An 11,327-nucleotide genomic window follows, 5' to 3' on the forward strand; every position below is an offset into this window, starting at 1 on the left:
AACATTACGGCAAATACAAAGAAAAAAAATAATAATGTAATTGTATACACTATACAGGAAATTATTCTGTTGTTTTGTATGTAGACCACTGTATGTGCAACTTTGTGTTGGTTGGGATGTACACTGTGTACATTGTTTTTCTGGGAAAAATACGTAAAATATATTTGTTACCGTGTATTTCTGTCTTCTGAGTATAAAAACAATATTCTCAAATATTTTACAACACACTTATGTATGTACTGTCTGTAGTAAATGTAACACTGAACAAAAAAAGGCCTAACTCACTATGATGAATGAAGAAGAAGTGTTTTCCATTCATCATAGTGTTTTACATTGAGCACATCAGTGTTCAAATGGTTCTTATAAATGTCTATTCATATGATGGTTTGTGTTTGTCATTTGAAAACGAAATCCCATTTTGAGATTAAATAACATTGTTTTGAATGTTAAGTTTAACTTTGCAGGAGAAGTGAGGGATTTTGCCCATTGTGTGTGTGTTTTTTTGATTTGTGTGTAGAGTTCTGAGAGTAGGAGGTATGCATTCAGAAAATGTGTGTAACCAATCGAGAAAAACTGTAAACGGAGACTTATAAGCAGTTGCCATAACATGGTACTTGCAACTTGACAAAATGGACCTCACATGGATCCTTATGTGACAGGACAAAAAGAGAGCAAAAGAGTGCCTGTGTGCTTGCAATTTTCAGTTTGTGCAAATGCTCTTTGTAATAAAAAAATGAAATTAATAAAAAAAAAAAAAAATATTTACGATATTTTCTCATTTTATATCGTCGTCCAAAGTATTGCGATATTATCGGTAATATTAGATATATCGCCGAGCCCTAATGGCCGTATGTGAAGCCCTCTGTGACATTGCTTGTAAAAAGGGCTATACAAATACTGTACATTTGATTTGATTTGAAAATATTATAGTAACCATCACAACTTAGTACTGTCAACAAAGAAAAACGGGGTAAAAACCCTCTGGTGTGCTGGATCCAGCCTTGAAAACACTCCACACCTATGTCACCACAGGACAATTCCATTGCCTGTAGGAGATATTGAAGGATTCAATTATTTTGTGTCTATTCCAATATGTAATAATCGTATTCAATGACACAAATCTGTGTTCTAGAAAGAGTGGTCTGGAGTCGCAGAGGTCCGATAATATCAGCTTTAATGCAGCAGTTGGAAATCAACAAGTACAGAGCTCTGGGGTTGTCTACGTTTCCCTACCCGCAACAGAGTTTGGGCTGGTTCACGAAGTCCAACTGGCTATCTGTCCCTGCCCCAGCATATATTATACAGTGCAATTAAAACAGAAAGATGAAAAGAGGGTTGAGCTTGTTCTCTCGTGCATCAGGGAGTTGTTATTGCCTACGCGTCCCACCTGCTCGGGTGCCGTCTCCACTCGGTTTCAAGGTTGTTTCTGAAAATGAAGAGATAGAGACACAAAGAACAGCCTGCTTCCCACACCCTGTGTGAAACACAATGTTTAAGCCTGAGCACACTTCTAAGTTTCATAAGACATAACTTTAATAAGCACAATACATAACTTTAAGACATGCATCCTTCATAAAGTCGTACGAACATTGTTCCTGTTGTTATATTCACTCGTGCACAGTGCCCGTGATGCATTCGGTGATTAAGATGCCACAAATATTAATAACTGGGATTATAGATAGTGCCGTGTCCGATATGCAACTGGTGATTACAGTTCTAGAATTTGACTGTAATGTATTATACATTCTTTAATATTGAACGTTTATGCTGATTTACATTTAGTCATTTAGCAGATGCTCTTATCCTGAGCGACTTACAGTAAGTACAGGGACATTCCCCCTGAAGCAAGTAGGATGAAGTGCCTTGCCCAAGGACACAACGTCATTTGGCACGGCTGGGAATCGAACGGGCAACCTTCAGATTACTAGCCCGACTCCCTCACCCTCAGCCACCTGACTCCCTGATGCTACATAAAATATGTCTCTTTCTAATTATGCCAATAGAATGATCATAGCTAGCCTACATAAATAGTTAACGGCACAAATCCAAAAACTAACCTAAATCCAGACCTCTATCTTATATTTTCCCGATGCAAAAACCATGTAAAAAAGTTATTGGTTACTGTAATGTATTGGTCAACAGTTTTTATTTATAACAATGTCAAACTTAGTGTTTAGTGGGTGTATGGTTTTTAAATCAATGTAAAGGTCTATTCAGAAGGACCTCAACCTACGTACATGGATAAGTTATCTCCATGACAGCATTCTCCAGTATCCACATCCATGAAGTCCCCATAGCCCCCTCCAGCCCCCCTCACCACCCCTCCAGCCCCCCTCACCACCCCTCCAGTCCCCATAGCCCCCTCCAGCCCCCCTCACCACCCCTCCAGTCCCCATAGCCCCCTCCAGCCCCCCTCATCACCCCTCCAGTCCCCATAGCCCCCTCCAGCCCCCCTCACCACCCCTCCAGTCCCCATAGCCCCCTCCAGCCCCCCTCACCACCCCTCCAGTCCCCATAGCCCCCTCCAGCCCCCCTCACCACCCCTCCAGTCCCCATAGCCCCCTCCAGCCCCGCTCACCACCCCTCTAGCCCCCCTCACCACCCTTCCAGCCCCTATAGCCCCCATAGCCCCCTCCAGCCCCCATAGCCCACTCCAGCCCCCATCACCACCTCTCCAGTCCCTATAGCCCCTTCCAGCCCCCCTCACCGCCTCTCCAGCCCCCATAGCCCCCATCACCCCCCTCATCCGCCCTCATTGCCTCCATCACCACCCCTCCAGCCCCCATAGCCCCCCATAGCCCCCCCTCACCTCCCCTCCAACACCCATAACCTCCTCCAGCCCCCATAGCCCCCTCCCGTCCCCGCCCACCACCCCTCCAGCCCTCTCCTGCCCCCTCCAGTCCCCATAGCCCCCTCCAGCCCCCCTCATCACCCCTCTAGCCCCCCTCACCACCCTTCCAGCCCCTATAGCCCCCATAGCCCCCTCCAGCCCCCATAGCCCACTCCAGCCCCCATCACCACCTCTCCAGTCCCCATAGCCCCCTCCAGCCCCCCTCATCACCCCTATAGCCCCCCTCACCACCCTTCCAGCCCCTATAGCCCCCATAGCCCCCTCCAGCCCCCATAGCCCACTCCAGCCCCCATCACCACCTCTCCAGTCCCTATAGTAAGTAAGTAAGACTTTATTTATATAGCACTTTTCATACAAGAATTGCAGCTCAAAGTGCTTTACATAAAATCAACAAAAACAATAATACAAGTGTTGATCTAAAACGTTTAACAAACCAAACTAGCCGCACTCTATCTGCGGTCTCTCGAATCCATCTTAGATCCGAGCTGCCACTTGCAGTTTCTAATAAACAAACATGACAAAGGGGTAGACAGGACGAGCATAACATGAGGAGAGAGGAGGAGAGAAAAAGGCAACACCCAGACAATGCTCCTAGAGGAGTACAGTGTGGGAACAGACAAAAACCTCAGCACATAAGCACAACAACATTTACAAAAACACGTGACTTGCAACGGGGAGTGAGGGGGGGTAGACAAGCAGCATCTGGACCTGCAGCCATGGTAGGCGCTGGACACAGACCCGCCAGCCACCCTGGGGAAACAAGCAGGCGAAGGCGTTGGATGGGGGTGGGGGGGTGGTGATATCTGTAGTAGGTGAAAGTTAATGTGTGAGTAGGTCTGGGTTGGCGCCCTCGACCTAGGTACTTATCCATGTACGTAGCCCCCATCGCCCCCCTCACCAGCCCCCATCACCCCCCTCACCAGCCCCCATTGACCCCATCACCCCCCTCATCCGCCCTCATTGCCCCCATCACCACCCCTCCAGCCCCCATAGCCCCCCTTACCGCCCCCATAGCCCCCCCTCACCTCCCCTCCAACACCCATAGCCCCCTCCAGCCCCCATAGCCCCCTCCCGTCCCCGCCCACCACCCCTCCAGCCCCCATAGCCCCCTCCAGTCCCCATAGCCCCCTCCCGTCCCCGCCCACCACCCCTCCAGCCCTCTCCTGCCCCCTCCAGCCCCCGTAGTCCCCAGTTCAGGGCCATCTGTGCAGCGTGTCTGCTGCTGTTGACCTATTATAGCGTTTGTCTGTGGGGTCACAAGCCATGCCCCCAACCCAGGGGGAGGGGACTTTGGTCACATGGTTGGTTCAACAAGTGCTGGTTCCAGCACACACAACACTCTGTAATAGATGGATTCAGGCTGGGTCCTAGGTCCTCCTGGGTCCTCCTGGGTCCTCCTGAGTCCTGGGTCCTCCTGGGTTCTTCTGGGTCCTCCTGGGTCCTCCTTGGTCCTACTGGGACTCCTCCTATATTCTCACTGGTTGTGTGTGTAAAAACTAAAAACAAATTTATTAAAGTTATGGTTTGTGGAAAGCGTCAAAAGAAAGCCTCATAGGAAAGTCACATGATCCTCACAACCCCTACTGTACCCATGACAACCCATAAGCAGCTGCATGGTGGTGTCAGCCGTGGTGAACCAACAGGCCACGCTGACAACAGACTTGTGTTCCCAACATTCAGATGTTGGTGAGACATGTATGTTGGCTTGGTAACCAGCCTGGTATCCAGTGGCAACAGAAGGTTGATTGAGCCTTGGCTGGTGGCTGTGGATTGGCTGAAGTGCCCGGCCTTATCGGCAGATAGGATACATGCTGAATTTGGATTCAAACCAATAATGGCCTTCTCTCGCCCCCTCAGCCATGCCCCGTCCCCTTCCACAATGCCCCACCCCCTTCCATATTACCCCACCCCTTCTGTCCTTGCTCTGCCCTTACAGTCACATTAATGTTATAACAGTTCTGGTGTGTAGGGGCACTGGTGGAGGTAACTCAACCTTCATGGTTACGTTCAAGAGATTGAGAAAGACAGAGAAGAGAGAGAAAGAGAGGAGGAGAGAGAAAGGGACAGAGAGAAGGAGAGAGGGAGATATAGAGAGGGGGAGAGAGAGGGAGAGAGACAGAGAGAGAGACGGATGCTGAGAGAGGGAGAGAGAGATTTCCACAGAGAGGGAGATAGAGAGACAGAGATGGAGAGAGTTGTAGAGAGATAGATAGATGATAGATAGATAGGGGGAGAGAGAGGGAGATAGAGAGACAGAGAGGGAGAGAGACAGAGAGGGAGAGAGTGGGAGAGAGAGAGAGAGATAGAGAGACAAAGAGGGGGAGAGAAATGGGGAGAGAGAGGACGATAGAGAGACAGAGATGAAGAGAGAGAGATAGAGAGGGAGAGAGGGTGCTGTGTTCATAGAGACTCTGTTCTCTGGGCTGCCCATCTCTCCTGCAGCTGATCAACAGCCCTTTTGTAACCAGAAACTCACTGACACTGACATGCAGGTGGCAGCACTGTCCACACACACAAACACACACAGGCACACAAACACACAGCACACACGCAGATGGTCCCACAAACACACGCATATCCAAGCACACACACACACAGACACACACACAGTCAGACAGAGCTGCTTGGTGTGTGAGGGCTGAGTCTGAGAGACACTGCAAACACAGCAAGCTTGTTGTCTTTGTCTGGAAGCTCCGCCCCTTCATGGTCCCTCCCTGGCCCATCCCTGGCCCCTCCCCTGATTGGTGGGCTTCTCCAGAGATGGCAGATGGCTCATTAACATAATTGGGACATGCAGAGGGAGACAGAGAGTAAAGGAGGGCGAGAGAAAGCAAGGAAGAGAGTGAAGGGAGAGAGACAGAGGTAAAGAGGGATGGGAGAGAGAGCAAGGGAGAGAGGGATGGGAGAGAGTGAGTGAGTGAGTGAGTGAGGGAGAGAGAGAGAGAGAGAGAGAGCGAGAGAGAGAGAGAGAGAGAGAGGGGAGGAAGGAGGGAGGGAGGGAGAGAAAGAGAGAGCGAGAGTGGTAAAGAGAGATTAAGGGGAGGTTAGCCGCACCAGTCAGGACCATCATGCCACCCAAACCAAGAAAGTTGAAGGCCGTTGCTTGGAGACAGAGAACACAACGCCCTGACACCCCCTCCCTCCTGTCCCCCACTCTCCTGTATCCCCACCACCCCCACCCACCCCATGGGCTCACCCGCCCCAGGGACCAACTATCCACTGTCCAAGAACAGACTCTGAGACTGAGGGGCAGATGGCCCTGGTGTGTGCAGTTGCACTGGAGGACCCAGGAGGACCCAGGACCCAGGAAGAACCAGGAGGACTCAAGACCCAGGACCCAGGAGGACTTAGGACCCAGGAGGACCCAGGAGGACCCAGGAGGACTTAGGACCCAGGAGGACCCAGGACGAACCAGGAGGACTCAAGACCCAGGACCCAGGAGGACTTAGGACCCAGGAGGACCCAGGAGGACCCAGGAGGACCCAGGAGGACTTAGGACCCAGGAGGACCCAGGACCCAGGAGGACTCAGGACCCAGGAGGACCCAGGACGACCCAGAAGGACCCAGGACTCAGGTGGACCCAGGACGACCCAGGAAGACCAAGGACTCAGGAGGACCCAGGACCCAAGAGGACCAAGGAGGACCCCGGACCCAGGAGGACTCAGGAGGACCCAGGACGACCCAGGAGGACTCAGGAGTACCCAGGAGGACTTAAGACCCAGGAAGACCCAGGAGTACCCAGGACCCAGGACGACCCAGGAGAACCCAGCCTTTGACATCATAGATCATGAGCTACTACTCATGAAACTATCGGCGTATGGATTCAAAGATTCCGCTATTGATTTATTGAAGGGCTATTTAGTGAACAGAAAACAATGTGTTATGTTCAATGGCTCCCTTTCAAATATTGAGACACTTCAGTGTGGAGTTCCTAAGGGAAGCTGCCTTGGCCCCCTTCTCTATTCCATTTTTGTAAATGACATGCCATATGTATTAAAAAATGCAGGAATGGGGATTTATGCGGATGACACGACTATGTATGTATCGTCAGAGAGCATTGAACATGTTAATGAGGTGCTTCAACTAGAGTTAACGCTTGTTTCTGAATGGATCATGGAAAATAAGCTGAAGTTGAATGTCCAAAAAACAAAATGCATGGTAATAGGTTCTAAATATGCTCTCAGGACAGATAAGAAATTAAGCCTCTCATTAAAGGGTGCTGCTATGGAACAGGTTAAAGAAGTTAAACTGTTGGGTGTCACTATTGACGAAACACTGTCATGGTCCACTCAGATTAATAATACAGTGGTGAGAATGATTAATGGTATCTATGCCATTAGAAGGAGTGCTCATCTGCTAACTAACACAACAATTAGACTAGTCATACAATCTCTAGTTCTGTCAAATCTGGACTACTGTCCTGTGATTTGGTCTAGTGCATCAAAGCAAGAACTCAGTAAACTTCAGCTTGCTCAGAACAGAGCGGCAAGACTGGCACTTCACTGCTCTGTTAGGAGTAGTGTGGAGGTTATGCATGCCAGGCTGTCATGGATGAGGGTGGATGAAAGACTGGCATATAGCCTTATTCTGTTTTTAAATTATGTGTATTCCTCACAGAAACCTGTCAGTTTGTATTTACAACTATCACCTGCAAATGAGAGACATGGTTATAATACTAGACAGGCAATAAGTGGTCACTTTACTTTTCCTCTACCCAGAACCAATGCACTTAACAAAACAGTAATGTACAGAGCCATTGCATACTGGAATGTGCTCCCCTCATATGGGACTCTAACACGAAATAAATGTGATTTCAAAAGGAAACTTAGGGCAGCTATAATTAGAAAGGAAATTATAGTAGATTAAATTATTATTTTAGGTATTTACGGTATTTTAGGTATTATTTTACTTTTACCGTTTTTCTCGATTGGTTACACACATTTTCTGAATGCATACCTCATACTCTCAGAACTCTACACACAAATCAAAAAAACACACACAAAATGGGCAAAAACCCTCACTTCTCCTGCAAAATTAAACTTTACATTCAAAACAATGTTATTTAATCTCAAAATGGTATTTTGTTTTCAAATGACAAACACAAACCATCATATGAATAGACATTTATAAGAACCATTTGAACACTGATGTGCTCAATGTAAAACACTATGATGAATGGAAAACACTTCTTCTTCATTCATCATAGTGAGTTAGGCCTTTTTTTTGTTCAGTGTTACACTTACTACAGACAGTACATACATAAGTGTGTTGTAAAATATTTGAGAATATTGTTTTATACTCAGAACACAGAAATACACGGTAACAAATATATTTTACGTATTTTTCCCAGAAAAACAATGTACACAGTGTACATCCCAACCAACACAAAGTTGCACATACAGTGCTCTACATACAAAACAATAGAATCATTTACTGTATAGTGTACACAGTTACATTATTATTATTTTTCTTTGTATTTGCCGTAATGTTATGGTGTTATTTTCTAGGACCATGTTCATGATATCAGTTTCCTGTTCAGGAGACAGAAGATGTTCCTGACCACCTTGTATTGGTAATCTTTCAGTTCTGCCAAACAAATAGTAAAATACTGTAAATACTGTGTAGGAATACTAAGTAGGAATACATTTCCCAAATACTTGAAACATACTTTATTTTTACAGTCCTACAGAACAGTCCACAGGCAATACTGTACTACTGTACTCATTGAGTACTGTATTGATATGCAGTAGGCCTACTGCAATTTTGTAGTGAGAGTAGATTTCTTACCTATTCTCTTTCGGAAAGTCCGGATGATGGATGCTACAGTGTACCTGCTCAAATTTGGCTGTACTCTTTGCCCAGCCTCCTTCATTGTTAAACCATGGTTGACTACATGGTCAACCAAAGCGGCTCGGATCTCATCAGAGATTATGGTCCTTGGCCTTCCTCATCCTCGTCCTCCCCGTCCTCCTCCTCTTACTCTCACTCCTCTGCCTCTGTTTCCAATGTTGGCATCCATTGCTCAAAAACAGAAGAGGTCACTTGTTGCCCTTTTATGCTAAAGCTCTGATTGCTAATTGTAAAACTGTGTGACAGGTGTTTGTCCATGCGATGAGTCAGAGTGCGTATTTGAATGGCAGTGTGTTCCTTGTGAAAACAAAAGATTTTCTTCATGAAAATTGTGCCAAATTCTGAGAATTGTGTGTAGTGTTTTGAAAAAAGTGTGTTTTAGAACTGCAATTTGAGTGTAAAGCAGGAATTGTGCTTGTAGTTTAGCAGAATTGGTTCATGGGGTTGGTGCATGAGTTACATGTTGTGGTCATTGTGTCTCAAGTACCAGTATTTGTGTGTAAACAATTGAGAAAAACTGTAATGTAAATGTTGTTTTCTAAGTCTGTGTTTTTGTGAAAATTGATCATGCTGTACTGCATTTTATGTATATATATTGTATTGTAATATTTTTTGCCTGGACCCCAGGAAGAACAGTCTCCACCATGGTGTAGACTAATGGTGATCCTTAATAAATAAATAAATAAACCCAGGAGGACTCAGGACCCAAAAGGACCCAGGAGGACCCAGGACCGAGATCCCAGGAGGACCCAGGAGGACTCAGGAGGACTCAGGAGGACCCAAGAGAACCCAGGAGGACTCAGGAGGACCCAGGAGGACTCAGGACCCAGAAGGACCCAGGACCCAGGACGACCCAGAAGGACCCAGGACTCAGGTGGACCCAGGACGACCCAGGACGACCAAGGACTCAGGAAGACCCAGGACCCAAGAGGACCAAGGAGGACCCCGGACCCAGGAGGACTCAGGAGGACTCAGGAGGACCCAGGAAGACTCAGTAGGACCCAAGAGACCCCAGGAGGACTCAGGACGACACAGGACGACCCAAGACGACCCAGGACCCAGGAGGACTCAGGAGGACCCAGGAAGACCCAGGAGGACCCAGGACCCAGGAGGACTCAAGAGGACCCAGGAGGACTCAGGACCCAGGAGGACCCAGGACCGAGAACCCAGGACGACCCAGGAGGACCCAGGAGGACCCAGGAGGACTCAGGAGGACTCAGGACGACCCAGGACAACCCAGGACGACCCAGGAGGACTCAGGAGGACCCAGGAAGACCCAGGAGGACCCAGGACCGAGGTACCGGGACGATCCAGGAGGACCCAGGAGGACCCAGGAAGACTCAGGAGGACCCAGGAGGACTCAAGAGGACCCAGGAGGACTGAGGAGGACCCAGGAAGACTCAGGACCCAGGAGGACTCAGGAGGACCCAGGAGGACTCAGGACCCAGGATGACCCAGGACTGAGGACCCAGGACCGAGGACCCAGGAGGACTCAGGAGGACCCAGGAGGACCCAGATGGACTCAGGAGGACCCAGGTGGACCCAGGAGGACCCAGGACCCAGGAGGACTCAGGACCCAGGAGGACCCAGGACGACCCAGGAGGTCCCAGGACGACCCAGGACTCAGGAGGACCCAGGACCCAAGAGGACAAAGGAGGACCCCAGATGCAGGAGGACTCAGGAGGACCCAGGAGGACTGAGGAGGACCCAGGATGACCCATAACTGACGACCCAGGTCCGAGGACCCAGGACAACCCAGGAGGACTCGGGACCCAAGAGAACCCAGGAGGACACACGACCCAGGAGGATCCAGGAGGACTCAGGAGGACCAAGGACCCAGGAGGACCCATAACTGACGACCCAGGTCCGAGGACCCAGGACAACCCAGGAGGACTCGGGACCCAAGAGAACCCAGGAGGACACACGACCCAGGAGGATCCAGGAGGACTCAGGAGGACCAAGGACCCAGGAGGACCCAGGACTCAGGAGGACCCAGGAGGACTCAGGACGACCCAGGACGACCCAGGACTCAGGAGGACCCAGGAGGTCTCAGGACGACCCAGGAGGACCCAGGACGACCCAGGACGACCCAGGACTCAGAAGGACCCAGGAGGTCTCAGGACCCAGGAGGACCCAGGACGACCCAGGACGACCCAGGAGGACCCAGGACTCAGGAGGACCCAGGAGTCTCAGGACCCAGGAGGACCCAGGAGGACCCAGGACGACCCAGGACGACCCAGGACGACCCAGGACGACCCAGGACGACCCAGGACGACCCAGGACTCAGGAAGACCCAGGACCCAAGAGGATCAAGGAGGACCCCTGATCTTGCCTTCTAACCCTGACCCCTGACCCTGCCTTCTATCCCTGACCCCTGACCCTGCCCTCTAATCCTGATCCAAGACCCTGCCTTCTAATCCTGAACCCTGACCCTGCCTTCTAATCCTGACCCTGTCTTCTAATCCTGACCCCTGACCCTGCCTTCTAATCCTGATCCCTGACCCTGCCTTCTATCCCTGACCCTGCCTTCTAATCCTGACCCCTGACCCTGCCTTCTAACCCTGACCCTGCCTTCTATCCCTGACCCCTGACCCTGCCTTGTAACCCTGACCCCTGACCCTGCCTT

At 49.6% G+C, this 11,327-nt stretch overlaps 1 protein-coding gene across 1 annotated transcript; it reads left to right on the top strand.

The window, feature by feature from the left end:
• The first annotated feature begins 4,464 nt into the window (after window positions 1–4,464).
• LOC136943257 (eukaryotic translation initiation factor 3 subunit A-like) lies at window positions 4,465–10,154 on the top strand. Its single transcript, XM_067236517.1, has 3 exons — window positions 4,465–4,537; window positions 6,210–6,666; window positions 9,404–10,154. Exons 1-3 carry the CDS (start codon window positions 4,465–4,467, stop codon window positions 10,152–10,154), a joined length of 1,281 nt encoding a protein of 426 aa, XP_067092618.1.
• Window positions 10,155–11,327: the final 1,173 nt, after the last annotated feature.

The sequence above is a fragment of the Osmerus mordax genome, chromosome 5 (assembly GCF_038355195.1).
Source record: "Osmerus mordax isolate fOsmMor3 chromosome 5, fOsmMor3.pri, whole genome shotgun sequence".
Lineage (NCBI taxonomy): Eukaryota > Metazoa > Chordata > Actinopteri > Osmeriformes > Osmeridae > Osmerus > Osmerus mordax.

What these genes read in the sequence shown, in the direction of transcription:
- LOC136943257 (XM_067236517.1), top strand. Translation starts at nt 4,465, where the DNA reads ATGGTGGTGTCAGCCGTGGTGAACCAACAGGCCACGCTGACAACAGAC. An exon ending in TTCCCAACATTCAGATGTTG is followed by an intron (nt 4,538 to 6,209) that starts GTGAGACATGTA and finishes CTTAGGACCCAG; the next exon opens with GAGGACCCAGGAGGACCCAG. An exon ending in CTACTCATGAAACTATCGGC is followed by an intron (nt 6,667 to 9,403) that starts GTATGGATTCAA and finishes AGGAGGACTCAG; the next exon opens with GACCCAAAAGGACCCAGGAG.